Raw genomic sequence first — 25785 nt, forward strand, 5'->3', positions numbered from 1 at the left:
AATGGCTACCATGAGAAGTGTCCCGTTTTGTCCAGGAGTGACCAGTGACAAGATATGAACCGACCAGGATGTGTATGGACTTGGTCTGATGCTGAATGGATCATTTGGGACAGGAAGTGACTTGTTCCAGACAAGAAGTGATCAGTCCAGGACAGAAATGGCCTGGAAAGTGGCAGAAGAGTGCAACAGGGACTGGAAGTGCCTTCATCCAGGACAGGAAGTAGCACTTCTGAAATAGGAGTGGTCTGGCTGGAACTCGAAGTGGCTTAGTCTGGGTGGGTGGGTGGGGTGGGATGTGGATGGTTCTTACTCTGTGGAGAAGTGGGCAGGAAGAACTTCCTGTTTCAGGAAGAAGCTGGAACTTACTGACTGTAAGAAGATAGGGGTGGACTGAGGAGGACTTTCCTAGTTTTCAGTGGCACTTCCCAAGATCTCCCTTCCCTTGTGCTTTCTGCTGCTTTTAGGACAGCTAAAATGACTGCCATCTACTGTGGAAGGCCCAATTTGTCTTGTACTTCTTCCCGTCCCATCTCCTAATATAATCTGTTAGTCAACAGGACTACCCCAAGAACCCACCTGTTCTTCCCCAGTAACCCAGATGGCTGTCTCGTTCCTAGCATCTTCCATTCCCTACTCCTTTCAAACTCAACACAACTCCCTTCTTAGTGACCAAAATGGTGGCCTACTGACTGGTCTAGCTGCCAGTGGTACTTGGCAGCTCCCACTGTTTCCATAGTGACCAGCTTATACCTCTTTCTACCCTCTAGTGCACAATTGGGTGTTGCCTCAGTTCCCTCCCAGCTCAGTTTCATTAGATCAGAGCTGCCCTTCGGCACCAAGTTGGCCGCATCAATCACCAGCCAAGATGGTTGCTTTGTCCACCAGAGGTCAAGTCATCTCTCTGGTAACTATAGTTCCCAGCTCCTTCCTGATTTTTTTAAATCCTCCTTCCAGGGAACAGGATGTTGATATTGCCATGGGGGAGATGGCAGGGTATGGCCGTCACCTCACTAGTTTTACTGTAAAAGGGAAATTTGAACAACAAAAACCAACCAAACAAAAAAAGAATAAAAAACTTCAAAAGTTGTCGAGAAGGTTGGAGAATGAATGGACATGCACTGGGAGAGAAAGAACTGCCTTTCAAACTGAGGGTGGGTTGCAATAATGAAACCAAGGGGAATGGGTAGGGTTAGTTTGGAGTGATGAGGTGGGCTTGGCGAGGAGGTTGGGGAAGGTGAAAGCTCCACTAGGCAATTACCTGGGGTGGGAAGTGGACAGATGAACCCAGGCAGTAATGGGGACTGCACATCCATTCAAATGACTAGAAAGTGGCCACATATGAGAAAAGTTGGCTTGCCTATTGCTTAAAACAAAGCACCTGAGACGAGGCAAGTTGCAGCCAGAAACAAGTGGTGAAAACATGTACTTGTGTTAAAGTATATTTCCTAGCACCCCTACCTAGAACATCTCTGCTTTGGGAAGTTTTGCTGTTGGGGGACTCAAAGTGAGATATGGGATGCATGTGGCTGGCCGGAAGAAAGTGTGAAAGACAGGGGACCCAGGCATCACGCTTCCCATGCATCGGATCTCTGTAGACCCACAACCCAGGCTCATCTCCCCTAAAAAGCCCAGGTGCCCAGCCCCGACTCAGCCCCATTCTCCATCCACAAAGGCAGCCGTCAGGAGCATCACTGGAGCGAGTCAGCAGGGGTCACAACCTCTGCCCTGCCGGCCCCTCCCCTGACTTTGGGTCCTCTCCCGCTGTCTCCCATCTGCCTAAAGGTCAAGGGGTCCCCCTTCTTCTTCTCTGTCCATTGGGACCCCTCCCCCTTTCCCAGCCTGAGCAAGATGCTTGGGGCTTGGGAGATGTAGGGAACTGTAGGAGGGGGGCTGGAAACTGGAAAGCCAGGTGCTAGGCTGTCTTCTCCTGGAATTTGCTCTGAGCCTGCAATGGAGCTGCCCAACGTGAAGAAACTCAAGTAGGGGTGGAAGGGCTGGTCCCTGCCCCTTAGTGGGGGTTGGTTGGCATGACAACATCCCCTTCTCCACACAATAGGAAGCCCCCCACAGCCTCCCGCGTGGATGGAGCCGACAGCCCCATCGCTGGCTATCAGCCTCAGGGACTTGGCAACCGTCACTATGGCAACTCAGAGCCCAGCAACAGGGCCCACCGAGAAAGGGAGGGGTCCAAGACTAGGGCAGGGCTGTGTGTGTGAGGGGGCAAGGGAGCTGAGGGAGACTCTCCCCCCCACCTACACATACATCTAGAGACACAGGTGGAAAAACAAGAGGGAAAAGAAGTGGGGATAAATACTCTCTGTGACAGACAAATACCTCACCAAAGCCGCCAAGACATTGCAGCATGCTGAGAGACAGGAAGACACCTGGGGACAGATGCACAGCTGGGGAGGCAAACTGACACACACTGCACAACACCCTGGGACACACCCCCTTGGAGCACTGGCATCTCAAGATGCCCACCAACAGCCAACATAACACAAAACCTCCAGCCTTTTTCAAGTGTGTGTCTATTGAAATATTTGAAAGCACTGGTGATTTCTACACATGCCATCCAATTCACTCCTAGGGTAACAACTACAACAAAACTTACAGAGGGGCAACAAGACATTCATTTTTTTCATTCACTCACTTAATAGTAAGTGCTTTGTGTCAGGCACTGTTTCAGGATTTAGTGGTGGTTATGTGCCGTGAAGCCAGTTCCGACTCATAGCGACCCTGTACAGGGTTTCCGAGGCTGTAAATCTTTACGGGAGCAGACAGCTTTATTCTTCTCCTGCAGAACAGCTGGTAGTTTTGAACTGCTGACCTTGCGGTTTGCAGCCCGATTCGTAACCACTACGCTATTAGTGGTATATGATAAATAAGGCAAAGTCCCTGCTCTCACGAAGTCCACATCTTGGTGGGGAACAATATCACAACATTTCAGGTAGTGATAAGTGAGGTGAACAAAATGGAGAAGATGGAATAGGAGGTCAGGAAGAAACCTGAACAGGACCCTGAATGATGAGAAGGCCTAAACCATGTAATATGGGGAACGGTATGCCAGATGGAGGGGACAGCAAGTACAGAGAGAGGCATAAAGGTAAACTCTTGTGTTTGGAATAACAAGGCAAGTTTCACAACCACACATATATCCCAACTGTGTCCTGTCTTCCAGCTTTAGATTGCAGGAGAGCCAGTACTTAGAGTTAAAAAACCCACATTTAGGAAGATGATCTAACTGATTTTCTATCCACTACTTCCACCCCCAGTTTCTTGTCTTTAAGTATGTTGTGTCTTCAACTACATTTTAAGCTCTGGAGAGAGCAAGGATGAGCTCTTTGAGACCGTGGTACAACTGCTGGCTAAGCCGAAGTAAAGGATCTCAGAGGGCTAGGAACCACAGAAGTAAAGCTGCCCCCTATCCTGAATACCAAATGAATGAGGTTATCCTGGGGACTGCGCTACAGACCGAAGCTCAGAGTTTACTATCTTTCAGAAACAGTCGAGGGATATATAGTAGACCTAGTGTGCATGTGTGTGTGCATGCGCATGGTCTGTGTTGGGGGTTTTGAAGACAGGGGAGTAGGGCAAAGCATTGCAATGGAAATTTCTGGTAGTGGAATGGTTGATGTCACAACAACTGGAATTTCAGTTGGAATAAAAACTGTTGCTTCATAAGGAGCAATGTGGAGTCCTGGTGTGGCGCTGTGGGTTAATGTGCTGGACTGCAAAGTCAGTTTGAACCGCAATGTTGGCGGTTCAAGCTCACCAGCTGCTCCTCGGAAACCCTACACAGAGTCACTATGAGTCAGAACCGTCTCGACTCAGTGGCACTTAACAACAAAACAACAAGAGGCAGTGTGGGGAAGCACAGATGGGGGTGTGTCTCACTTCCTCTGGGGAATTTCAAGATCTATCAACAGACTGGGAGGAATGTTGCAGGGTGGTTTGAAGGCAGGGGACTGGCAGGAAGGGGTTTAGATATTTGGGTTGTTGTTAAATGCTGTCGATTGGATTTCATCCCATAGTGACCCTGTATAGGGTTTCCAAGGAGCAGCTGGTGAGCTTGAACCACCGACCTTGCAGTTCAAATGATTTTGCAGTCTGCCACATTAGCCCACAGCGCCACACCAGGACTCCTTTGGGATAGGAAAAATGATGCATAATAAATGGAATGAAAATTGGGTAGTGGGAAGGATGCTTGAAAGATAGCAGGGGAGGTGGAGTCCTAAAGGGAATTCTGAGGAATCAGGTACACCCTGATTCCTCAGGGAATTGAAGCATTTAGTTTCTTGGTTCTCTCGTATCCCTCAGTTACTATCATAAACCTAGGCATCAACTCCCTCACCCCAGTGGCTGGTAGGGGTTGGGGGAGGATAGAGAAGCCTCAGGGGGCGGCAGCTGGTGAGTGGGGAAGATTCTGTGTGCTCAGCAAACAGCAGCCTGAGTACCCAGTGGCTGCCTCCTCCCTCATCAATCAGCCCTAGCCAAATGTCCTTGCATTCCCACCACCCCAGAGGGACTGGGGCTGGGCCAGGGTCCCCAGCAGAGTGAGATGGGGATGGGTGGGGGAGATGGGGGTGGTGCTTGTCTACCCATCCTTTGGCATCTGTTCTTGCCTCTCCTGGAAGCTCTCAGCTCTTCATGTCAAGGAATGACTCTGTACTGGCCCCAACTATCATGGGGGCATCAGCTACAAATCACCTGTGGGGGTCTGTTGGAGGATCAGAGGGGAAGAGGGATGAATCGGGGCTGAAGCAGAGTCCAATCTGGTTCTCATGGGACTGGCCTAGGGCATGGTCAGCAGGGAGGCTGCTGGCACAGAAGATTCCCACCCCTCACCCCCCTCCACACACTGCTGGCTTCTCTGTCCCTGATGGATGCTTTGGGCAGAAGACTCAGACCTCACACCCCCTAAAGGTCTTCTTCTTTTAATCTTCTCCTTGCCCCCAGGCCTCATCTCCTGCTTCCCACCACCCCAAGAGATCTGGTCCCCAGGTCACCTCAAATCTCTGCTTCCTTTTGGGGGCCAGGGCATCTAGACCTTAGCCTCTAGCTCACTCTCCCCCTCCTCAACCCCTGCTCCCCTCAGGGACCCAGGCGTCCTGCCCACTCCCTTCACCATAACAACCATTCTTTTGGAGTTACTTAAGACTTTAATATCATTTCATTAAGTCAGCGAGTTCGGAGAAGGTTGGGGGCACAAAAGGAACTGGGGGGTAGGCAAAAAAGGTGGGGGGTGAGTAGCAAGGGAAGAGGCCCCCCCCCACCCTCCTCTCCGTGGAGATGGCTCTGAGAAATCAAATATTGACAGTGAGAGAAGAGAACTTATTAAATCCAGGACAGGGGCATGTGTGGGGAGCTGTGGGAATGGCCGGATGCCTGGGTTCTGAGGGTAATGAAAGTTCTGAGAGGAGGGAGGATCCAATAAGGCTAAGGGTCTTGAGGGTACAACTCTTCTGCTCCTTCCCTTTGAGATGTGCTGAGTCTTGCCACCCTAGTTGTTTCTCAGCTGTCCCCTTGAGCCCCTAGGGACAAGACCCCCATCACAGCTGTGGTTCCCACCTCCCATCCCTTCCCCCTACTGCCACCTCTGTTGATGAGCTTCAACATCATTTAATCGGATTGAGCAGTAATTAGCAAAGCGAGAGAGGTTTGATTACCTATTTAGCATAATGTAGGGGGCTGGGATCCCCAGGCACAGCAGAGGTTGTATGTGAGGGGGAGTCAAAAAAGAATGGGGTCTTAGAATCCTTCCATTCCCTAAGGGAAACCATGAGCCCTGCCCACAAGTTCCCTGCCCCATGCTTGCCCTCAAATTTCCAATTCTTCAAGGGTCTTCACTGGGGGTTCTGACCAATCACATCGCCTCTGCCTATTTAGTCAGAGGATCACCCACATGTTTCACTTTAGCCCTACGTGCTAAGCAGCTGGCTTAGGGTTGTGCTAGTACGGCTGTTCCATAGTCCTTGTCCTTTGCACGGGGGTGCGGTGGGGTGGGGCTTTGGGCTGGACAGCAGGCCACATCTCAGAACCCAGAACCCCACCTTAATGGTAATGGAGGAGGGGCAAAGGCAGGTTGCTGCTAATTCTGGAACTACAGACAGGGAAATGTGGGGTGGTGAGATCAGGGTTAGGTCAGGGTGTGGATTAATTCACCAGCCCTTCTGGGGTGTCAGGAATGGGCCAGGCTGGTATAATGAGACCTGCCAGGTGTGAACATCTACCAAAAAGGGAAAACCGAGGGGCCAGCTTCTCCCTCCCATCCAGCAAAGAAAATGTCATCAATTTAGTTCCTCATGGAAATGTAATCAGTTGGCTCGCTGCTGGCTTTGTCTTAATTAGGCACTATTGATGGAAGCAGGGAGGGAGCCTCCCATCCCCCGTACTCGGCTTCTTCCCAGTTATTTATTTCCCAGGCCTTCCTAAAGCTTCTCCTTGGTCTTCTAAGAGTCTCGTCCTGCGGCCCCGGATGGTGGCGCCCCCTAGCACCCTTTGAGGTCTACCCCTTTTCTCTGACCCCTCTTCTCTTGCTCTCCTGGAACGCAATCTTTGTTCCTATAGAAAGCGAAGCCTTCCCTGGCCCGGTCACCTTCCCCAGGGAGTCCCCGTCTTCTGTTCCCCCCAAAACGAGCGACGCTCTCCAAAGCCAATCCTTAGATTCCACAAATTCCAGTTCCGTTCTTCTCTCCTTTCCCCCGCCCTGTAGGGCCGGCAAACCTAGACCCCAGTCCGAACTAAAAAGGGGGAACAAGCGAGAGGGCAGGGGTGCTCCAGCCCCGGTTTTTCTCCCCGCCCCAGCTGCAGCTCTGGTTGCCTAGAAATCCTGGAGCGCCTTTTAGATCCCCAACGAGCCGCGCAGGCGGGACGCAGCGCGCCCTCTCCTGGACTCGGTCTAGATGAACCCCACAGGCGTGGGAGCAGGAGTCCGGCGCTTGGGTTTTGCCTGCCTTTTCAGTGACATGCAGATGGGAGCTAATAATTTTTGGCTGCCACCTTCCAGCACAGGCTCCCCTGCACTTAGCCAGTCCGCTCTCCCTCTGCCTTCCAACCCTCTTGCCCTCCACCCCACCCCCGCCCTTCGGGGTGACCGGGGCGAGAAGGGGCAAGGAAGCAGGGATTCACAGCGCCTGCGCCTAGAAGGTTGCTCCTAGAGCTCGAGCAGTGGCCAGTTGGGTTGTCAGGGTGACGCGTGCAGGCGCAGGCCGGAGAGGGCCACTCCGGGCAACTTCTTAGCTGGAGTAGCCCCTCGGTCGGCCTAGGGAGACTTGTGAGGTGTGTGTCGGGGACTGGGGACCGAGAAAAAGAGGGAAGGAATGCTAAAAGAAGTGGGAAGCTGCGGGAAGAAGGGCCAGTAGTGAGCAGGTAGAAAAGGGCAGGGAGGGGGGGTGGGGGGGGGGAGGAGAAAGGAAATTGTGGGAGACGTTAGGCAGGGACAGTTATGGGGGAAGGGGAGAAGGGACGGAAGGGGAAGAGAAGGGGCAGTTGGGGGTTAGAAAAAGAGGGGACAGTTGTAGAGCGAGGCTGTTGTAAGGGGAAATTTGTCCACTGGCAAACAGTTTGAGGAGAGGACAGGGTCCCTGTGGTATTTGCTGAGTAATAGAACGAGTTCCAGGGAGATCCTGCGGTGAACCCGGTAGGGAAGGCCCCCACTTCTCCTGCCAGCGGGATGTTCCTGAGGCTCCAGTTTGAGGTGGGAAGTGTGGGCTAATGCTTCCCTGGAGACTGGTGGAGGAAGCCACGCTGCTGAAGTTGTTTTTATTGATGTGTTGGCCTTACAAAATGCTTTTCCTTGAAGCAAAATACAAATCCTTCAAGTTGGGAATTCATAACCTATGATCAATGCGTGTGGCAGCCTGTGGGAATGAGAAAGGAGAGCTACAGGTGGCTGTCAGACACTAGCAGGCCCAGCCTGAGACTCCCCAGTTTCCAGCCATTCTGCTTTTCTGGGTGAAGCTTCACTGTAGCCTCCCAAGTTCTCCCATTTCCTTCTACCCAGGCATTCAGAATCCATTTTTGAATGACTTTTGTCCTTCCTGCTTTGAGGTCCATTCTCAGGGCATTTGGAGTCAAATGATGCTGATTTCTTAATCACTTAGCACAGTTACTCAGTCAACTTTACTGAGACCTTTTCAGTACACACAGAACAGGGTTCATGCCCCTCAGGAACGAAAAGCTATAGAATCAAGCGTTAAATATTGTTTGTTTGTTTGTTTGTTTCTTTGTCTAAGGAGGATGAGTTTTTCCATTTCCTGCCTTTCAGGAAGTAACTTGGGGAGAAAAGAGGTACATAGAAAATTCACCTTTGTTTGCTTCAGTGACTTGACACAGTGAGAAAGTGTGGGGAACCTGGGAACAGACTTCCCTTCCCTGAGTCCTTCCTTATTGACACAGGAGTGGTTGAAGGTTTGGACAACCGTACCTCAGCTTGGTACATCTCCTCATTATCTTAGGTTCTCATATGTGGGCAGAGATTAAAAACGAGCGAACAGTTACCATCAAGTCAACTCCAAGTCATGGAGATCCCATTTATGTAGAATAGAGCTGTGTGCTATCGAATTTCCAATGACTGATTTTTCAGAAGTAGATCTCCAGGGCTTTCTTCTAAGGCACCTCTGGGTGATCTGGAACCTCCAACCTTTCAGTTCTCAGTCAAACCTATTTGTATCACCCAGGGTAGAGATGAGGGCTTCCTAAAACTGGTGTGGTGCTGTAGGATAAGCACTGGACTGCTAACCACAAGGTTGGCAGTTCAAATCCACCATTTGCTCCTTGGAAACCTTATGCAGGGTAGCTCTAATGACACTACCAACAAGGCCTCATTAAGGTCCGGGGTGATGCAGACAGTTTGTGCTTAACTGCAAGCCTAAAGGTTGATAGTTCAAACTCCCTCGGCAGTATGGAAGAAAAGGCCAGGGGTGATCTGTTAAGATTTACAGCCAAGAAAATCCTATGGCACACTTCTGCTCTGTAACACATAGGGTCACTATGAGTTGGAATCAACTTGGTGGTGACTAACAACAGCAAACTTTTCTCATTAGTGGGGAGTCTGTTGGGCCATCATCTTTAGTTCTATTCCTTTCTGATGTCTTAAGGGACTGACTTTGATTTTCAATCAAATGCCCTGAAGGAAGGGGGGTATCCCAAGGTAAGTAAGGATTCCAAAGCCCCTATTGGACACAAAGGTACCTTGTGATTAATGAAACAGGTATCCCCAGATAAGATTATGATGCTGTGGGTGGTAGTCAATTTATGAATTCCAAAGTGATTAAATGCATCAGGAAGCTGGGTTGGGTGGGATCTTACTGTGGACTCTCAATTTCCAGTGTTTCTTCAGGTGTTGACAAAGGCACCATGTCCAGCAAAACTGAGAAGCGGCGGCGGCCTGGCCCCCGTGGGGGGAGCCAGGTTGGACGAGCTGCTCAGGTTGCTCAGGTTGCTCAGGCCGAGCTGACTGCACAGGCTCCGGTGGAGAGCACCCTGCCTGCTGAACAGGAGCCCAAAATGGAGCCTTTCAAGGAGAAGCCTGGTGGGTACATGCCTGGGGAAAGAGAGTGCTCAGAAAGCAGGGAGAGGGGGGATGTTTGTAATTAAGGAAAGCCTTAGAGCTGAGAAGAGGGTTCTGTTGCTTCTGGACAGGATGCAGGCAGTAAGTGACACCCGCCTGGGAGGTCCAGCAGACTTCAATTTGTACAGGATCCCTTTTTTTAGGCTTGCCTCCTGGCCAGCCTTATACTTCTTCTTTCTGTCTTAAAATTTCCCACCAGGGCACCCAGAGTTCACCAGCCAATCCTTTCGCTAGCATTTTCCTCCTTATTTCAAGTATCCTGGTTGCTCCGATCCCACTGAAGAGGGTCTGATCTCTTCCTTTTTCCCATTTTCACCCTGGGTGGCAAAACAAATAGTGTTGTTTTTTTTTTCTCTGTTAAGCTCATCACCATGGAGACTCAGCCTGCATTGCCACCCTTTGAATCCTAAGCCCCACTGATGCTTTCTACCATCTGTTGAAGGTTCTTGTATCTCCTCCCTCATTTGGCAGGGACTTGGAGACTAAGGAGGTTCAGGTTCAGGGTGACAGGAAAAGCAGACTGACATCTTAGATTGAGGGAGAAAAGAGTTTAAGGAGGCTGTCTCGTGTGGCTTTGATCTGAGGGATTCCTTTCCTGTGAATGAGTGGGAGCCAATAAGGTTGGAAGATTTTTGGTAGCTGTTCCTGTCATTACGCTGTTCCCTTAGCGCATAGGTCAGGGTGTTGTTGTTGTTGTTGTTAAGTGCTGTCGATTCTGACCCATAGCAACCCTGAATAGGGTTTCCAAGGAGCAGCTGGTGAGCTTGAACCACTGAGACATGACTAAATTACAGGTTGTTGATATTAAGTGTTGTCGAGTCAGCTTCCACTCTTAGCGACCCTGTATAGGGTTTCTGAAGAGCAGCTGGTGAGTTTAACCACCAAACTTATGGCTCAAACCGACCTTGCGGTCTAGTGGTCTAATACATGATCCTGCAGTGCCACACCAGGACTAGAACTCCTCTTTCACTTGGGGCTTCACTATGAGTAGTTGGTCAACATGCAGGGAAATGGAATTTTCCTTTAATATTAAAAGGAGCCCTTATGGCACCGTGGTGAAGAGCTCAGCTGCTAATCTGAAGGTCGGTGGTTTGAACCCACCAGTTGCTCTGTGGGAGAAAGGTGTGGCAATCTACTTCTGTAAAGATTACAGCCTTGAAAACCCTATGGGGCACCCCCCTCTAAGACTGAAACGCAAAGGGAACACACATGCTGGTGCCCACGTTGGTCTACTGGTGAGTGGAAGAGGGGGAAAGGCAGCAGTGAAGAAATGGGCTGAGCTCAACCGTGTTCCATGGACTCCCATTGACCTGCAGATGAGAGAGAGAAGAGGAAGGGCTGGTTGGTCCAAAGTGTGGTAAGATCTGGGGACACCTGAGCCCATGGACAAGGACATAGCCACAGAGGGCTAGAGCTGAGAATGAAGTATCCAGCTGATATGAAGGAAGGGGAGACACACAAGAACACCCAAACTTGCAGATAGTACCCATTTGACCTAGCCTTGATGGCTTGATAATCAGAACTTGACTAGAGGATGATAAAACAAAACAAATTTTGATAAAGTAAATGAGGGTAAATTGCTACAATTTGATGAACTTGACGTATACTCAATGGAGGTGTTGTTGTTGTTGTTGTTAGTGCTGTGGAGTCGGTTCCAACTCATAGCAACCCTGTACAGGGTGTCCGAGGCCGTAAATCTTTACAGGAGCAGAAAGCCTCATCTTTCTCCTGCTGAATAGCTGGAAGTTTCGAACTGCTGACCTTGCGGTTCGTAGCCTGATTCATAAGCACTACGCTACCAGAGCTCCTTACTCATGGAGGTAGTAGCACAAACTTCCAACAGAGCAGGATACATCAAGTATCAATGCTATTCCCTCTGTATACAGGGTAGACAGTGACGGGCAACTTAGACATTGGCTGCCTAAAATGAGGGGGGGATAAAGGCATGAAGTCACTGGCTTACAACGTTTCAAGAGGGAGTTTAGTTTAAGAGTGTGCAGGGGGAAGATAATTTTCATTTGTCTAGATGGGTCTGGTTAAAAGAGATGGGGACAAGATTCTTATGATTCAATAGTGAGTAATTGTTATCATGACTAATAACGACTGTCACAATTGTAAAAGTAGAAGTTTTGTAACAAAAACAGGGGATTAGCTAATCTTACAGTCCAGAAACAGAGGACCCTAGGACCATCAAGGGAGAAGAGCACAAGCGGAATGTGGGACCTTATCCAGAGAAGCAGTGACACCAGAGATGGAGGCAGAGATGGGGACATGGAGAGAGGGAGCAGCTGAGGACTCTAGATTCATGGGAAGACAGGGACTAAGAGCCGGCCTCCAGGATATGCCCTTTGGTGGTTTAAATTATTATATATGCCTGAATTTTTTTTTTTTCTATAAAAAAAAAGCTGAAATGAACATAGAGAAATACTGTTAACTGATGGTACATGGAGGGGATTATCATCAGTGTAATAAAACAAAATATATGATTTGTTGAGTGTGACACTGATAATCTGCCCTGTAAACTTTCACTCAATTCATAATACAAACCCAAACCCCATGGAGCAGTTCTTCTCTGTCCTTTAGAGTCACCTGTGAATTGGAATAGACAGATTGGCAGTGTTTTGTTTTTTTTTTTGTAAATATTAGGTTGAGAGATTAAGTGTAGATGTGGGAGAAAGATGCAGGGCACATCTTGTTTTTGTTGTGAAGTGCCATTGAGTTGATTCCGACCCATATAGTGACCCTGTATAGGGTTTCCAAGGAGCAGCTCATTAGTTTGAACGACCAACCTTGCAGTTCAAACGACTTTGCAGTCCATGTATTGGCCCACAGTGCCACACCAGCACATCTAGGACATTAAAATGTGCACAATTTTTTTCTTCTGAAGGGAACTCATTACTTAGGAGACACTGAATTATTTTCTATTAGGGTGACGGAAACATTTGGAACTGGATAATGATGATTGTTTTACAACTTGATGAACACAATTTCATTAAATTGTACATGTAAAAAATATTGAAATGGCAAATGTTATGCTACATACCTATTTACCACAATTAAAAATGAAAGAGTATATTAAAAAATTTTTGGGTTTTTTTTTTAGTTCCCAAATGCTCAATTGATAGCAGTTTAAAGTGGGACTGGTTCCCAGAAGCTGGAAGTGGGGAAGGAGGGAGGAAGGCTGGGAGGTATGGCTTAGAGAATCCTCTGGGAAGAAGGGAGGGGGCTTCAAAATGAATACAATGGCATCCAAACAAGGATTTGTAACTCCTGCAGCTCTAAGCCTTATTATTACTTGATAAGACGCCCTCCAGCTGACCTGTAGCCCGTAGAAATTCAGCAAGGATTTGGGCCTCCAAGACAGCCCTAAAAGGAATCTTCTCTATAGTCTTTGGAATTGGAGAGGGACTGAGGCCTGCTCCACTGAAACCAGAGTGGTCTCAAACAAACACCTTTTTGGTGAAGGATGGTAGGTTAGAGAGCAAACACCCTTTGAGTTCCTGTACTGACATCTTACTTCCTTAAGTGTTTCTCAAGTCTCATTAAAAACCCAACCAACCAACAAACAACAAAGTAGTAGTACAGGTTCATGCCTTATCTGAAATTTTAAAAAGCCCAAACAACTAAAAGTTTGGCATCTAAACTTATTTGGTGGTAAAATCAAACCTAAATGTCAATAAAGGTATTTATAGTCTATTAAGGAGTTCTGGTAGCTTAGTGGTTACGAATCGGGCTGCGAACCTTAAGGTCAGCAGTTCGAAACTACCAGCCGCTCCGCGGGAGAAAGATGAGGCTTTCTACTCCCGTAAGGAGTTCTGGTAGCGTAGTGGTTACGAATCGGGCTGCGAACCTTAAGGTCAGCAGTTCGAAACTACCAGCCGCTCCGCGGGAGAAAGATGAGGCTTTCTACTCCCGTAAAGATTTACACCCTCGGAAACCCTGTACAGGGTCGCTATGGGTCGGACCCGACTCGATGGCACTTAACAACAACAACAACAACAAGGATTTAAACCCTCGGAAACCCTGTACAGGGTCGCTATGGGTCGGAACCGACTCGACGGCTCTTAACAACAACAACAAATAGTCTATTTAAATCACTTAGTATAGATAAGCATATGCATTATTGCAGAAATACTAATAATATTGAAAGTATGATTATGGAATGCTTTTCTAGAGCCCAGAGGCGGGGTGTGGGGTGAGGTGGGGGGTGGAGGAGGAATATAGCAGGGCAACTATTACATACCATATACACCAGTTGCCAGCAGTGTTTCTAATTCATTTCAACTTCACCATGTCCGAGTAGAATTGTGCCCCATGGGGTTTTCAGTGACTTGTTTTTTGGAAGTAGATTGCTAGACCTTTCTTTGGAGGTACCACTGAGTGAACTTAGAGGTTCCTCAAAACAAGGTACCTGAGAGTCCTGGTGTGGCGCTGTGGGAAAAAGCACTGAACTGCAAGGTTGGTTTGAACCACAAGGTTGGTGGTTCAAACTCACCAGCTGCTCCATGGAAACCCGATATAGGGTCGCTATAGGTCAGAACTGACTTGACAGCTCTTAACAACAACAACAATAGACAACTAAGACAAATGCTAATAGTTTTCTCAAGGGAGTTGAATCTCTTTTACCACTAAGCCTCTGGAATTGACTATTGCATCTCTTAGCAAACCCACTTTTTATGATTTTCCTTCCGCAACCCTTGTGCCTTACTCTCTTCTTAGTTTTCCCCCCAAAGTCTTTTAAGTCTATCTTGTTTGTTCCTTCCTCTCTTCAGTCCATGGGAGATGGGAAACCTACTAGTTTTATTTACTCCAATCTCCCATGTGAGCAGCAGATCTTCTAATTCTAGAACATTTTCAACACCTCAGAAAGAAACTACATACCCACTAGCTGTCACTTCCCCTTTCTCCTTACCCCCCTCAGCAACTGTTAATATACTTTCTGTCTCCATAGGTTTATCTATTCTGGACTTTTCATATAAGCAGAATCATACAATAAGTGTTTTTGTTTTTTTTGTGTGTGTGAACCATAAGGTTGCAGTTCAAACCCACCAGCTGCTCCTGGGGAGAAAGATGAGGCTGTCTGTTCCAGTAAAGATTCACAGTCTTGGAAACCATATGGAGCAATTCTACTGTGTCCTAGTGGGTCATTAAGAGTCAGAATTTATTTGGATGGCAATGGGTGGGATTGTCACTTAGTATAATTTCAAGATTCATCTGTGTTACAGTAGGTATCAATACTTAATTCCTTTTTATGGTAAAACAGTCTTCTGTTTTATGATACTTTGTTTATTCATTCATCAGTTGATGGACATTTGGGTTGTTTCTACTTTTTGACTGTAATGAATAATGCTGCGATAAACATTCACGTACAAGTTTTTCTTTGAACACCTGTTTTCAGGTCTCTTGGGTATATACCTAGGAGTAAAATTGTTGAGTTATATAGTAGGATAAGTACTGGACTGCTAACTGCAAGGTTAGAGGTTCAAACCTACCATCCACTCCTCAAAAACCCTACACTATGAGGGTTGCTATGAGTTGGAACTAAGTTGATATCACTTAACAACATACTAAGTCTATGATTAATTTTTTTAGGAATGTTTTCAATTTTGTATCTTTATTCTTCCCAGAAACATCACCTGAGGAACCTGAAGAATTGTCCCCAGAATTAGAGGCTGCAAAGGGAGATGTGGTAGGTTTCAATGCTTTGTTGTTGTTGTTATGTGCCTTACAGTCGGTTCTGACTCATAGCGACCCTGTACAGGGTTTCCGAGGGTGTAAATCTTTACGGGAGCAGAAAGCCTCATCTTTCTCCCGCGGAACAGCTGGTAGGTTCGAACTGCTGACCCTGTGGTTCGCAGCCCGATTCGTAACCACTACGCTACCAGAGTACGATGCTTACTACGAAATATTCCTTCCACAACTGGTGAATCAATGGATAAATTGTAGAATGGTATATGCGAAATTCTCTCTAATTTGTTACTTTCTTCTACTTATTCTCTGTGGGTAGTCTGTTCAAAATGATGCAGATCCCTACCACTCTAGGAAAAGAGGGCACAGATCTCCCAGCTGTCCTTCTCTTCTCTTGGGTCAGAGTGTAACAAGGTTTGTTAGTAATATGGGTGAACAGCTGAACAAATTGAACAAGTTAGTAGATATTTTCCTAATTGGATACTAATTTCTCAGCCACTTTCTTATTTCCTTCATCTCTCTCTTTTGCCTGAAGAATTTATAGATGCCACCTCGAGAATTTGGCATTAGCTGACCCCTATACCATTACTTGAGTCCTGGTGTGGTGCTGTGGGTTAATGCACTGGACTGCAAAGTTGCTTTGAACCACAAGGTCGGTGATTCAAGCTCACTAACCACTTCTTGGAAACCCTATACAGGGTCACTATGGGTTGCAAATGACTCGATGGCACTTAACAGCAATAACAACAACATACCACTACTTGGAGTCCTGGTGTGATACTGTGGCACTGTAGATAAGCACTGGCCCACAAGGTTAGTTTGATCTGCAACATTGGCAGTTCAAATCCACCAGCTACTCCTCAGAAACCCTGTAAAGGGTCACTATGAGTCAGAACTGACTCGAAGGCACTTAACAAAAACAACATCCGTTACTTCCAACTTTCATAGATCCTGGTCATCCACACAGTTAGAAACCCATCCCTTGACTTAGGAAAGTAGACCTGTGACCCTGACATTTATTTAAAAAGTTGGGGTGGGGAGAGAAAAGTAATAACTACTAAGTAAAGAAAAATTGGAAGAGACAGAAAAGTAAAATGAAGAGAGAAAATAATAAAACTCATTACACTACTGCCCGGACACAGTTGATAATTAATATTTTGGTAAATGTCTCCTTTCAGTTCATAGGTTTGGGAGTTGTGTGTATATATATATATATATATAGATACATACATATACACATATATACATACATACATGTATGTATGTATGTATATATGTTGTTGTTAAGTGTCGTTGAGTCAGTTCCAACCCATAGCGACCCTGTATAGTGTTTCCAAGGAGCAGCTGGTGAGCTTGAACTGCTGACCTTGTAGTTCAAAGTGACTTCGCAGTCCAGTGCATTAACCCACAGTGTCATACCAGGACTCAAGTAACACTATAGGAGTCAGAATCAGAGTTGACTAGATGACACTTAACAACAACAACAATACATCATTTAATTTTTTGACTGCTGCTTCCATGAGTGTTGATTGTGAATCTAAGCAAAATGAAGTTATTGACAATTTCAGTCTTTTCTCCATTTATTATGATGTTATTTATTGGTCCAGTTGTTTTTGTTTTCTTTATGTTGAGGTGAAATCCATATGTATAACAGCATAAAATCCATATGCATGACAGAAGGCTGTAATTTTTTTTTTTTTAAGAAGGCTATAATTTTTTATCTCCATCAGTATTTTAAGTCCTCTTCATTTTCAGCAAGCAAGGTTGTATCATATGCATATCGCAGGTTGTTAATGAGTCTTCCTCCAATCCTGATGCCATGTTCTTCATATTATCCAGTTTATTGGATTATACAGCATACAGATTGAATTAATATGGTGAAAATATATAACCCTGGCATATACCTTTCCTGATTTTAAATCATTTAGTGTTCCCGTCCTTGTCCTATTCAAATGACTATCTCTTGATCTGTGTACAGGTTCCTCATGAGCATAATTAAGTGTTTTGGAATACTCATTTTTTTGGTACTGCTATCCATAGTTTGTCAATAAAGCACAAGAAAACATCTTTCTGGTATTCTCTGCTTTCAATCAATGACACATCAGTAATGACGTGCTAGCTCCATGTCCTCTTCTGAATCTGGCTTGAATTTCTGACAGTTCCCTGTCAATGTACTGTTGCAAGCATTTTTGATTATCTTCAGCAGAATTTTACTTGCATCTGATATTAGTGATAATGTTCGATGATTTCTGCATTCCGTTGGATCACCTCTCTTTAGAAGGGCATAAATACACATCTCTTCCAATCAGTTGGTCATTGTCTTCCCAATTTATTGACAACTGAATGAGTGCCTCCACTGCTGCTTCAGTTTGTTGAAAGATTTCAATTTATATTCCACCAGTTTCTGCAGCTTTGTGCTTTGCCAATATCTTCATTGCAGTTGGACTTCTTTCTTCAGTTCTTGGTTCTTGATTATATGGAACTTCTTGAAATGATTGAACATTGACCAATTATTTTTATTACAGTATCTTTATGTATTCCTTCCATCTTCTTTTGATGTTTTCTGCATTTTTCATTATTTTGCCCATAGAATCTTTTCAATATTGTAAATCAAGGCTTGAGTTTTTTCTTCACTTCTTTCAGTTTGAGAAATGCTAATCACGTTCTTCCCTTTTGGTTTTCAAACACCTCTAGGTCTTTGCATATGTACCATAGTTAAACAATTACTCTTGAACATTTGACATTTCTTTTCTTTTTTCCTATAATAATACTGTGAAGGATCCCTGGTTGCTCAGTGGTTAAGCGCTCAGATGCTATCCCAAATACCAGTGGTTCCAATCTATCAGCTACGCAATGGTAGAAAAATATGGTCATCTTCTTTAAAGATTTGGAAGGCCTAGCAGACAGTTGCTATGAGTCAGACTTCACTTGATTTGGGTTTAGTTTTTGGGTATAATATACTGATGAATATTATAAATAAAATTATTACTTTTGAAATATTCAGTATTCCTTTAGATTATAAATATAGTTACTGAACCCATGGATAAAGAATATTTATAATGATTTTGATACATAATGTCAGTTTGCTTTCCAAATGGATTGTACTTTTTCCATTCTCACTAGTAAAAAGCCCTTTCCAGGACTAGGTGTTACCCTTTAGCAAGGACTTAAAAAATTATACTCAATAAATAGTCTCTTTGTTATTTGTATTTGCATTTCTTTGATATCAATTGAAATTGAACAGTTTTTCATATTTGCATTTTCCTTTTGTTATGACGTGTTTATTCCTAGCCTTTTATTTTTAGTTATTGGAGTCTTGGTATTTTTTTCATTGGTTCATCTATATCTTTATATGGGAAAGATTTGAGATCACTGTCTATTATTATTTTACTGACTTGGAAATTTTTTAGTAAGAATGATTCCTTCTCATTTTTAGGAGTGCTGAGGGAAGGACAGGGTGACACTTCACACTCACTGAGCTGTATCTACTAGTGTCCTTAAGTTATTTAGTAGAGTTCTACAAAGTAATTTTTAACCACCAGTTATAATTTATTTTCCATGATGTTAAGGGTTGCCTGAAATACATTTTTAGAACCATAGGTTGAAATGTCTTGGGAAGATAATATTCATATATTCATAGTTTCCCTCTATTAGCCAGTCTTTTTTTTTTTTCAGTTCTTAAGCCAGGAAAAACTTATTGTGTTGTTCCTTCAAAACTTGAAGCGTATCAGTCAGTTCAGTCTCAGCTTTATATTTACTATCTTGAACCTGTCTGACTACTCCTATTGTCTCCCATGTCCACACATGTGATTGTGGGTTGGAGCAGTGACTCATTGTAACAGCACTAACTATTTTGGCTCTCTGTCTGCTTTCTTTATATAGAAGCCCCTTTTCATCTCTCAAGCTGCATTGACAGGACTTGAGGATGCCACGTGGACAGAGGAGCATGATGCCATTCTGGAACACTTTGCTCAGGATCCTACAGAGCACATTCTCACCATTTATATTGATCCCTATGCTGGGCTGAAGTTAGATATGGGCATGCCTGTACAGGTGGGTACTCCACTTTCCCAGAATCAAAGGTGCTCTCCCAGGAAACTGAGGGTTGTATATATTTCCTTTATCCCCTAGACTTATTAACTTCTCTTCTCAAGGCCTGTTGAGTTCCACAGTGGGTCAGGCACCCTATTTGGCAGCAAAGATACAGAGAATGATAAGATAGATTTTTGTCTTTGATGATCTCATAGTGTGGTAGGGAACAGACATAAATAAATATTTGCAGTATAATGTGATGCATACTGTTGTTGTTGTTAAGTGCCATCGAATCAGTTCTGACCCATAGAAACCCTGTATAGGGTTTCCAAGGAGTGTCTGGTGAGCTTGAACTACCGACCTTGCAGTTCAAATGGCTTTGCAGTCTGGCACATTAACTCATATTGCCAAACTACTATAACTCTACTGTGATGCATGGGCAGAGCTTAATGGGAGCAGCTAATATAGCCAGCAGAAGGTTTGATGGAAGTGTCATCTAAGCAGGGATGAAGGGTAAGTGGGATTTTATCCTGTCTGAGTAAGAGCTGTCCAGGCAAAGAACACTTATATACAAAGAAAAGAGGAATAAAACTGAAGTGATACTGATACTGAAAAGGTAAGTTGCGGTCACTTTGTAAAGGACCTTACATGTTATGACAAAGAATTGGACCTCTATTGCAGAGAGGGCTACTGAAAACTTTTATACTTTAGATAGATAAATAATTCAATAATATAGAAGATACATTACCGCTAGCACAAGTTGTCATTGAGTAGATTTCAATCCATGTGGTGAACACCATGTGCTTCAGTGTAGAACTGTGCTGGTTGTTTTGAAAGTAGATTGTCAGGGATTCAAACCTTCAACCTTTTGGTTAGCAGCTGTGCTTTTTAACTCTTGTACCCCCCAAGAGAGTCATTGGGAGACATTAGAGAAGGGCAAACCAAGGGTAGGGAGAGTGTTAACAGACAGCAGTATGTTGTTGTTGTTTAGTGCCGTCCGAGTCAATTCCGACCCATAACGACCCTGTACAGGGTTTCCGAGGCTGTAAATCTTTACGGGAGCAGAACGCCTCATCTTTCTCCCACGGAGCGGCTGGTAGTTTCGAACTGCTGGCCTTAAGGTTTGCAGCCCAATTCGTAACCACTACGCTACCAGAGCTCCTTAGACAGCAGTATACTGAGTTGTTAATGGTAGAATCTGGGTGGTGGGTTTGTTGTTGTTGTTGTTAAGTGCTGTCAAGTCGATTCCCACTCACAGCGACCCAATGTAGGGTTTCCGAGGAGCAGCTGGTGAATTGGGTTTATCAGGGTTTATTGTAAAATTATTTTGACGTCTCTTTTTGAAAATTTGAAATAAAATGTTAGAAAAGAAAAAGGCTATTGCATTGCCCCCCCTTTTTATCATATACTTTGCTTCATTACAATGATTGCAATCCCCTCTATGTGCCAGTGCAATTTCCCTCTATTCACCTTAACTCTCGCTCTTCTCCCTGTGTCTCCCCCTACCTTCATCTTTCCTCTGCTAACCTCCCTTTTGTTGTATGTTGCCTGCCCTGTCACCCAAGTTAACATGTCTACCTGTTAGCCCATGAATAATTTTCCCTTTCCCTGCCCCCATAACCACTATAGATTGTTTCTTTTATCAGGAAAACCGTTTGTTAACTTTTTACAACATTGGTCTCATACAATATTTGCCCTTTTGTGATTGACTAATTTCCCTCAGCATAAAGCCCTCCAGCTTCATCCATGTAATGAGATGTTTCGCAGATTCGTGGTTATTCTTCAGTGTTGCATAGAATTCCATTATATACATATACCGAAGTTTGTTTATCATTCTCCTGTTGACAGACCCTTAGGCTGTCTTCATCTTTTTGATATGTCTCTTATAGACAGTATATTGAAGTACCCTGTTTACTTCGCAGTTCTACTCTTGAATGGGGCATTTAATCCATTTACATTCAGTGTAATTATCTATAGGAGTCCTGGTGTGGTGCTGTGGGTTAATGCGCCAGACTGTAAAGCCATTTGAACTGCGAGGTTGGCAGTTCAATCTCACCAGCTGCTCTTCAGAAACCCTAAACGGGGTCGCTATGGGTCGGAACCGACTTGACGGCACTTAACAGCAACAACAACAATGACGTAATTACTATCACTTTGCTGGGTTTGTTTTGTGTGTGTGTGTGTGTGTGTGTTTGTGTGTGGTGCTGCTGATTTCTTTATTCCACATTTTCTGCACTGAGTCCATTTTGTCTGGGGATTTTCTTTTCTTTTTCTTTTCTGTTTCGTTAATGTTTAATAAATCTTTCAATTTTCCTCTTTTTCAAATTTTTATGTACAGGTGTATTCATTTTCTTGAGGTTACCCTCTAATTTATTATTTTTTCCCTGTTTGAAACAATCTGTTTTATTTTGAAATCTACTTGCCTTCCTTGCCATTTAGAAGTTCTGTATCTACGCTATACCCACTTTTGGTTTGTAGTTGACTTCATTATACATTGATATCTCTGGTTCCTTATTTTCAGTCTTGTAGGTTTGTTTTACTTTAAATACTTCTGTATCTGGATTGAGTTCTGGGTGGTGTTGTCATGGATGGTAATCTCAGGCTGTTGTCTGCTGTTGGTGGTTCTCAGCCCAAAGAACACTCTTTAGTATTTCTTGTATAGTTGGTCTGGTCATTGCAAATTCCTTTAATTTCTATTTATAAGGAAACTTCCTAATTTCATTGTGATATTTGAAGGACAGCTTTGTTGGGTATATGATTCTTGGTTGGCAATTCTGTTCCCCCCAGTATTTTGTGCATGTCATCCCCTTTCCTTCTTGCCTACCTGGTTTCTGCTGAGAAATCAGAGCTTAGTCTTATTTTTGTTTTCCTCAAGCTGCTCTCAAGAGTCTTTCCTTGTTTTTTATTTTGCAAAGTTTGATTATGACGTATTTTGATGATTTTCTTTTGGGATCTATCCTGATTGGGTTTCTTTAGCTTCTTGTATGATTATCTTCTCACCTTTTATGATGTTAGAGACGTTTTCTTCCAACAACTCTTTGACAATTTTCTCTGTGCTTTTTATTGTCTCTTTCTGTTGAGGAATTCTGATCACCTGTAAGATTTTCCTCTTCATGGTATCCCACATAATTTACAGTCTTTCTTCAGATTTGTTTCATTCTTTTTTCTGATTGTTCTTCTAGCATACTAGTATTGAGAGACTGAGAGATTTATCTTCAAGCTCAGCAATTCAGGCTTCCATTGCTTCAAATGTAATCCTTTGCCCTTTCAATGTATTATCCATTTCTAAAATCTTAGTATTAATCTTATGGATTTCTAATTGTAGGTTTTGAATTGTTTCAAAATTTGCATTTATTTTGTCTGTTTGTTCTCATCATGTTTTCTTGAATTCTTCTAAAGTTTTTTCTGTGTTCACCTTGCTTTCCTTGAGCTTTCTATTAGTCCTTTGAAGGTACCTAAATATCATTCATTTGAATTCTTTTTCAGTTAGTTTCATTGCCTTTTCTTCCTCAGAAACATTTTTGGCTCTGCATCTTGATCATTTGTTTAAGCCATTCTCTCTTGCTTCTTCTTATGAGCTAAAATTGTCTGTAGTCTCTAGAGCATTGTGGGGTTGTTGTATTTGTATTTAACTGATAATTGTATGTTGACATGTTCTTAGGCTCTTACCAACTGTTTCTTGTGGGTGTAGTTAGAGAGTGGAATGGTGTACACTATTTTCATTCACTGTTCGTACACCTCAGTTTAAGGTGGGTTTGGCTGGTGTTGACTGCTGTCTGTCGTTGATCAGGTATTGACTCTTGCCTAGTTAGTGAAGTGGCAGAGGGTACAGTTATGGCTGGGCTGTATGGTAAGATTGCTGTCTCCTGTTGGGTGGGAAACAGAAACTGCCCCCTCCACACACAAGAAACAACAACAACCACAACAGAATAAACAAACTAGGAACCAACAATGAAAAGATAAAATAATAAAGAGAAAAAATAAATAAAAACAGTCAGCAAGCAAAAACAAGGAATATAACAATTATGAAGACAAAAGAGTGGCAGAGAAATGGCACTGTAGAAGAGAAAAAGACACTTAAGAATAAAAGGAGAAAAGTGGAACAGGAAATTGGAACAATAGAAGAGAAAATAAAATGAAGAAATTAAAAGAAAAAAAAAAAAAGAAAAACCAGTGAGAGGGGAGATGAAATGAGAAAGAGAATAATAGTAAAGAAAAAATCAAAAGCTAAGAAAAAAGATAAGGGGAAATGAGAAACAGAAGGAAAGAGGGAAAAACAAAAGCAGAGATAGAAAGGATAAAATTAAAGGGAGGAAAGAGAATAAGAAGGAAAAAGAATAGGCAAACAAAAACAATGAAACAACACAAGGAAAAACCTAAAACAAAACAAAACAAAACAAAAAAACCAATGCAGCTTTTGGACCTGGAATGGAGAACACTCTGGGGGACTTCTGTAAGCCAAGGAGGTTATGAGGTGAATGTGGGAGGAACGTGACATTGGAATTCCTGGTCCTAGATTGAGATCCTATAGGCTTCAGTGTTCAGGACACGCATTCTGGAAGTAGTTTGTGGAATCCCGTGATAGATAGAGCTACTTTTGGTGTCTGTTAGGATCAGAGGGCCGCTGGTAGCAATGTGACTGGTTAAATGCTGGTCTGGTGTCTCTGTGGGTTCAGTAGGTCCTAAGTTGAGCCCACTTGAATCCAGGCACCAAAACAGCACACCAAATCAGAGCAGCTGGTCCCTACCTCACGCTGGTGTGGTTCTTAACCACGTGGCTCTGGACTCCTGGAGAGCAGGGTCTGCACGGGGTATATGAGGATGAGAGCTGACCACACCTCTGCTCACCAGGGGAGCATGGGGAAAAAGAAGGAATTGTACCTTTCAGTCACCTGTGTGATTCTGTTCTTCCAGGCCATATTCGGTTGCCAAAATTGCTCACAAAGGTTCTAGATGGTTGTACCACGTCTGGCTGGCTGGCCGTTCACCAGTCAGTCTTCCTCTTTCACCATCCTTGCTCAGCTTCTCCTACCAGCAAGCACTCAATCCACTTCTTCAACCCCTTTTTATTGAAATTCAGAATTCCAGGATTTTCATCTGTTGTCTGTTTTATTTGATCTCTCGTATCTTTGATGTAGAGAGTCTGTGTAGTACTTTTGCCTAGGCTGCCATCTTACCGGAAGTCTCTGCTTTGCTCTTATTGACAATACAGTTACAGAAACTGGATTGCTAATGAAGGTTTGTATGGTCCTAAGTTACAGTAACACAGTTTGTGAGGCATTCCATATTAAAGTGAAAACAGGCTATTATTTTTTCCTGTGTATTGGTAATAATAATAATCTGTAAAGCATAATAAAAAATGATTTTGTTCACAAAAGGGACAAAAATTTGTGAAAAATATATAGGGTTTATATGAAGGAGAACAACTTGCAGGCCACAAGAAAAGATTTGAATAAATGGTGAACCTGTTTCTGGGCAGTAATCTTAATATTATAAAGATCAGCTCCTCTCAATAAAATGTGTCATTTTAAAGGGAACTTGAATTAAAGTGTCCTCATGACACAGAACTTAAATTCCTCATGTAAAAAAATGAAAATATCAAGAAAAAATGCCTGAAACAGGCGGAGATAATAATGAAAAAGGAAAAATATGGAGGCGATTTGTCAATATGAAAATGTTTTAGTCCTGGTGGGGATAAAAACTGGGCTGCTAACCTCCAAGTTGGTGGTTCAAGCCCACCAGCTGTTCCTTGGGAACCCTATGCAGGGTCACTGTGAATCAGAATTGACTCAGTGGCACTTAAAACAACAACATTGATTAAAACAGTGGCACTGGGGCAGGAATAGACATTATAAGGAGCCAATTAGAAATTACAAACACATACATGTGAGCATTTTTTAAATGACATTTAAAAAATCTGTGGGGGAAGGATGATTATTCAGTGAATAGAATTAAGAAGCATATGGAAAACCAAGTTTTTCCATAGTGGGGAAAATCTATTTAACATGCTGGAATACATTCTAAATCGATTACAGACGTAATTGTATCTTTCTGAGTTAAGATGGCCAATTGAAACTTCCTTAAAAAATTATTATCCTTGAATATATCTGAAAGCATGAGAAAAAAATAGAAAAAAAAACAAAAACAGTAAAATAAGGAATGTAATAATCTTTTTAATACATTTTCAAAGTGGTTGATCAGTGAAAGATCTATATACACTGATCAAGGAAACCATCCCCACAACATGACTGGTGTACTTACAGTGAGATCAAGTGAGTCTTACATAGATCATTTAACAAAATATCAGAAAAGAGAAATGAGCCAGGTATTGTAATAAAGATTTTACACTGCTTCAATGTAGTCTTGCATACCTGCCCATCCCTCATTTTTCTCTTAAGCTTGGTGATGGTTATGTGCCATGGAGTTGGACTCATAGTGACCCTGTACAGGGTTTCCGAGCCTGTTACGGGAGCAGAACGCCTCATCTTTTTCCC

General features: G+C 43.8%; 1 protein-coding gene across 1 annotated transcript in view; it reads left to right on the forward strand.

Moving 5' to 3' along the window:
- The first annotated feature begins 9357 nt into the window (after positions 1-9357).
- DNAH2 (dynein, axonemal, heavy chain 2) overlaps positions 9358-25785 on the forward strand; it is a 151080-nt gene continuing 134652 nt past the window's right edge. The window contains exons 1-3 of the mRNA XM_006863499.1: positions 9358-9532; positions 15199-15260; positions 19142-19312. Coding sequence (XP_006863561.1) covers positions 9358-9532; positions 15199-15260; positions 19142-19312 — 408 coding nt within the window. The remainder of the gene's footprint in view (positions 9533-15198; positions 15261-19141; positions 19313-25785) is intronic.

Source organism: Chrysochloris asiatica, unplaced genomic scaffold, assembly GCF_000296735.1.
Source record: "Chrysochloris asiatica unplaced genomic scaffold, ChrAsi1.0 scaffold00054, whole genome shotgun sequence".
In the NCBI taxonomy this organism is placed as follows: Eukaryota; Metazoa; Chordata; class Mammalia; order Afrosoricida; family Chrysochloridae; genus Chrysochloris; species Chrysochloris asiatica.